This window comes from Gobio gobio (genome assembly GCF_949357685.1).
Source record: "Gobio gobio genome assembly, chromosome: 6".
NCBI lineage: Eukaryota > Metazoa > Chordata > Actinopteri > Cypriniformes > Gobionidae > Gobio > Gobio gobio.
Window position 1 is genome coordinate 10452792 of NC_137102.1, and position 4763 is coordinate 10457554.

General features: G+C 40.9%; 1 protein-coding gene across 1 annotated transcript; it reads right to left on the minus strand.

Moving 5' to 3' along the window:
• Nucleotides 1-1144: 1144 nt before the first annotated feature.
• Nucleotides 1145-4651, minus strand: buc (bucky ball). Its single transcript, XM_079819405.1, has 7 exons — nucleotides 4325-4651; nucleotides 4105-4162; nucleotides 3784-3939; nucleotides 2217-3710; nucleotides 2053-2124; nucleotides 1824-1925; nucleotides 1145-1736 (listed from the first exon to the last, which is right to left on the minus strand). The coding sequence occupies exons 2-7, from the start codon at nucleotides 4109-4111 to the stop codon at nucleotides 1705-1707; spliced, it is 1863 nt and encodes a 620-aa protein (XP_079675531.1). The 5' UTR covers nucleotides 4112-4162; nucleotides 4325-4651; the 3' UTR covers nucleotides 1145-1704.
• Between the last annotated feature and the right edge of the window lie 112 nt (nucleotides 4652-4763).

Consider the following 4763-nt stretch of genomic DNA (forward strand, 5'->3'; position numbering starts at 1 on the left):
TAAAAAAAAAAGTCTCGTAATCATAAGGGAACCTTTTCTAGTGCTATATAGCACCAATTTTGGTGCTTCAGTGGTTCTTCAGAGGTGCTATATAGCACCTTAGTCAATGAACCGGTGAAGAACCTCTGAAGAACCGGTGAAGAACCTCTGAAGAACCAAAATTGGTGCTATATAGCACTAAAAAAGGTTCCCCTATGATTACGAGCCAAGAACCATTTTTGGTGCCATATAGAACCTTTTTTTTTAGGGACACGACTAAAATGTGTATTTTATATAACATTATGGATTTTATTACAAATATTTAAGCATAGATGGTATATGGAGTTTGAAGATTTCTGAACGATTTTAATGATTATATTTCATGACAAATAAAATGTGTTCTCAGTAGTTAATGTTTTAAATTTTACATTTGCAGTTAGATTAATGTTCAGGACACTTTAATAATAAAATGTATTTGAGTTAATTACCATGCAAATTTATACCAAAAAAAAAAAAAGGTCCTAGGGACTGAAATGTTACCCATTCGGTGGAATGGCTCAATTGGCAATGTCAATTCTTTAGTAAATAGAAATATTGTCAGTTACTCAGAGCAGTCATCATATGGGCAAACTGTTCGGGGACATGGTTTGGCTAGTTTAACAAACCTTTTTATAAAAAACAAAAAACAAAAAAAAAAAGTAAGGTTCACCTCACTAGTCACTGTTCAACAGGTTTCACTATTAGTGAAGAACAGACATTTTGGACCTCAAGCCCACGTCCACACACACAGATTCACTAGAGTGCATTTGTTTGTCACTGTTGTGTGTTTTTGATTTGTGTGGGGCAGATCATTAGTGTGGACGTTGCATGATTCAAGCACCATCTCAGTTGGTGGCGAGCTTTGAAATGAGAGCTGTAATCTAGTGCTAGTTTTTGCCATGGTCTACCTCTCCCCAAAAAACACAAATTGTTTTGGATGTGTAACTAGCATAGACTACAGATCTCATTTCAAAGCTCACCACCAACTGAGATGCTAGCATCATAACTGAAACTCCACACTAATGATCTGACCCTCATAAATTAAAACCAGAGGCAAACAAATGCTCTCCAGTGAAGGAGGTTTAAGAAAAGAAAAAAAAAAAAAATCCACTTACGAGACACAGGTCAAGTGCAATGCCAAGGCTTTAATGACACAATAACACTGTACAGTTAAATGGAGTTTTCTGCATGTCAACATTACACCGATGTATAAAAATGTCACAGTAATAAAAACAAAAGACATCTGGACTAAGAGTGGCCAAACTGTCCACTTTATTTCTCATCCTCCTTTTTTTCTTGCATCACCCCTTAAACCAGCTGCATCTCCATTGTCCAAGTTTCAAAAAGGTCTCAGTGGGCCAGTCCTTGACCATGCAAAAATTCAGAGCCCTTACATACCAGACAAGATCTACACCTCCCAGATCGAGGCACGTGAGAAAGAGGCAGTGTAGGCACGGGTCAAGGCCTGGTCCAGTGAGAGCAGTCTCAGCATAATATTAAGATGAATGCATTGCACCCAAAAATAGAAGGTTAATTTGAGCACTGGAAATGCAGCAAGGTGTACATCACTGTCATACTTTTCAGTTTCATACAGTCAAGAACAGTGTCCATGTGTACAGTCATAGTGAAAAGTGCATTTTACAAGTTTCGGGTAATACACCAAGTATTACAGCAGTGCATAATGGTTTAGTATCGTGTGCCTCTTTTCTTCATAGCACCTGATGGGAGAAAGAGTCAAATAACAAAATGGGACAAATAAAAACCAATTCAGAAACAATTGAACTTGTTTAAAACCCTAAACTCACCCCTGCCCCTCTGGCAGTAGGTAAATTCGGTCTCATCATATTCACTTCTTGGCCTTTGCTGGTGGATTGTCTTACAAGTCGGCCTTCTCAATGGAGTTCTCCCTTTAGAAGTCAATAAGAACAAAAGTTATAAAGACCAAGCATACTTGACACTTGCAGTGTATAACTTCAGAAGGTGTGCATAAATGTCAACATTTGATATAATATTAGGATTATATATTATATACACCTTGATCTTGAGGTCCAGCAACTTGCCGCCAAGACCTTGGTTTGGCTCCACAACTTGCCCAATTCTCTTGGTCTAAAAATATTTTTGCATGAGCTGACAACCTTGTGATAGCATTAGAATTTAAATAGTGAAAAAAAAAAAAAAAAAAAAAAAAAACACCTTACCATTACAAGGCCTGCACAAGGCACCCTTTTGAATTCGCTTATCTGCTTTAGCCAGAGCACCATACTCCTCACAGCACTCTCCTTTGGGATACACCCGAGCCTGTTCATGTAGATCACAGCTCTCTTGGCCTTCGCATAGCAGCTTCCTGTGTCTGTGTTTGGCACTGTGATGCCCACAAGTGGGTAGTGCATGCCTACTGCAACACTTCCTCTTGGTAACTCTCGGAGACTCGCAGTTACTCTGCACCTCTCCTTCGAGGTCATACTCGCAATCTTGATCAGACACCTCATTCCTCTCAGGATGGCTGTGTTCAGCCATCTTACACATTCCTACCTCCTCCTGCAAGCTTGACCCACAGCATGCGCATGTTTTCTGGCAGACCGAGCAAGTTGTTTTCTCCATACTCAAGAGCTCTTTTCGGGAACGAACAGGTACATCACTTTCAGCCAGCCTGCCACCACCCACATACACGTGCCCCGGAACAAGATCAAGTTCCTCCACGTCAGTGGAGAACATTTCATCTCTGGAGGAGAGCTCGTCGATGGATGGACTCAAGACGCTCTGGCGCTCTTGGGTCACCTGAGGGTAGTAGCTGTAGGAATATGCGCTGCCAATTGAGGAAAGATAGTTTGGTGGTGGCAACAGAGTAGAAGGAGAATCAAAGTAAACAAGTGGGTCAATCTCTCGTTCAAGACTGAGGCCAGTTGTGGTCTTATTACAGGGCAAGCGAAGGATTTGATACGACAGGTCAAAGTCTTCAGAGAACTTTATAAGAGGTTCCATAGCTGCAGCAGCATCAGTCAACACTATATTCTGCACCTGCTCATCACCCGGTTTCTCGAAATCGTGGCTCTCTGTTGGATCTGCAGGGCTTTTGACACCACTACAAAACACATTACCAGTTGCAGAATTCCCGTTTTGGCAGCACATTTCATCAACAACACTCTGTTGGTCATCTTCCTCATTGGCATCCTCTTCCTCATGAACAGAGGAACTGTCAAGGGGCAGCACGTCGGATAAAACACATTCATCCAGTCTACCCTGGCTAGACTCTGCATCATACGCAGAGTCGCTGTAGGTTGTGGGCCTTGTGACCTGATCTTCCTTGCCTTCCTGAGAGGCAAGCTCCAAATTAGAGTCTTCATTTAAACAGGCCAGCTTCTCTCCCTGCACTACATCAGGGGTAGAGGAGACCACAATGTTAAGCCCCTTGTCACCACCTTGTTCACAGGCCTTAAGACTCTCCATTTTGTCTATCATTTTGTTGACTGAATCACTAGGATCCGTTTGAACCTCAGAACAGGCAGTCTCACGATGCATCCCTCCTGCGTGTTGAACGTGGTGACGGACGCGCAAGTCGTAGGATGCAACTGAGGGATAATGGGGGTTGATTCTTCTGTAATCTACTGGCTGTATGGGGGCATGTGGAACCACATACCCAGGATACTGCATAAATTGATAAGGGGCCATGTAGGGACGGCCAAAGTGCAAAGCTAGAAAAAAGAAAAGGGGGAGGGGGATAAGTGGAAATCTACAACAAGCAGCAATGCCTCAAACAAAACTTACCTGGCCCTGGAAAGCCATAGTGGCCATATGGATTCATGGGCCATTGGTACATGAAATACGGCTGAGATGGTGGCTGAACATAGAAAAAAGGTCTGGTGTGGTTTACTGGATGGTGAGGTTGCCCAACCCCCATTGATTGTGAAGTGTTGTTTATGCCTAAAAAAAAAAAAAAAAAAAAAAAAAACATATTCAAACAAAATATTTGCCAGATAGAGATATAATAAATAAATATTATATATATATATATAGATAGATAATTAAAGGGTTCCTGTAGGGTTTACCAGGACCACACACTGCTAAAAAGCATTTGAAAACTATTACCTTCCATTTCTTGGGAGGAGACGAAGAAAGACAGCACAGGATACAAAACACCGCAATACTGTAAAATACGTGTAAGACTCAGAATATTGATAAATTAAACCAAATAAAAATCAGAAAAGGGCGAGATCATCTTAGACAGGCGTGTAATAGTAGCTAATATTACTTTTCATTCGTAACACACATTTAGACTACAAATCGACCACAAAAAAACCCCACTAACCTTAGATGTGAAAGTGACAAAGTGGACTTAAATGTGTATAGAGCGAGAGCAACTAACTCTGTCGTTAAAGCTTTGCACTTCAGATTTATAGATCTCATGCCTGTTCCCAGAGATCCACATTAATGCAATCAAATGCCAGCCAGCAGGTGTACCCAATTTGTCCTATCAGCAACACTCACGTCGGTTTTCATTAGTATGCCTTTTACACCTCACATTTAAATTAAATAACTATAATTTTTGCAATGTTGCTTAATCCCACCGTGTCATTTGTTTGGTACTACAATTAAATTTTGTACTAACGTATTTCCTGTTATGACACTTCTTTTTACATTTCGGTAACTCTTTCCGTCCCTGTCAGTCATTCATTCCTCTTTTGTTATCTACTCACTTATCCATTTACAAGAATGTTTATGTCGAAATGCAGATTATGCGTCCTCAC

Coding starts and splice junctions, on each gene's coding strand:
- buc (XM_079819405.1), bottom strand. Junction 2,125..2,216: donor CTTGTGCAGGCCTTGTAATG/GTAAGGTGTTTT, acceptor AAATATTTTTAG/ACCAAGAGAATTGGGCAAGT. Junction 1,737..1,823: donor CTACTGCCAGAGGGGCAGGG/GTGAGTTTAGGG, acceptor TTCTCCCATCAG/GTGCTATGAAGAAAAGAGGC.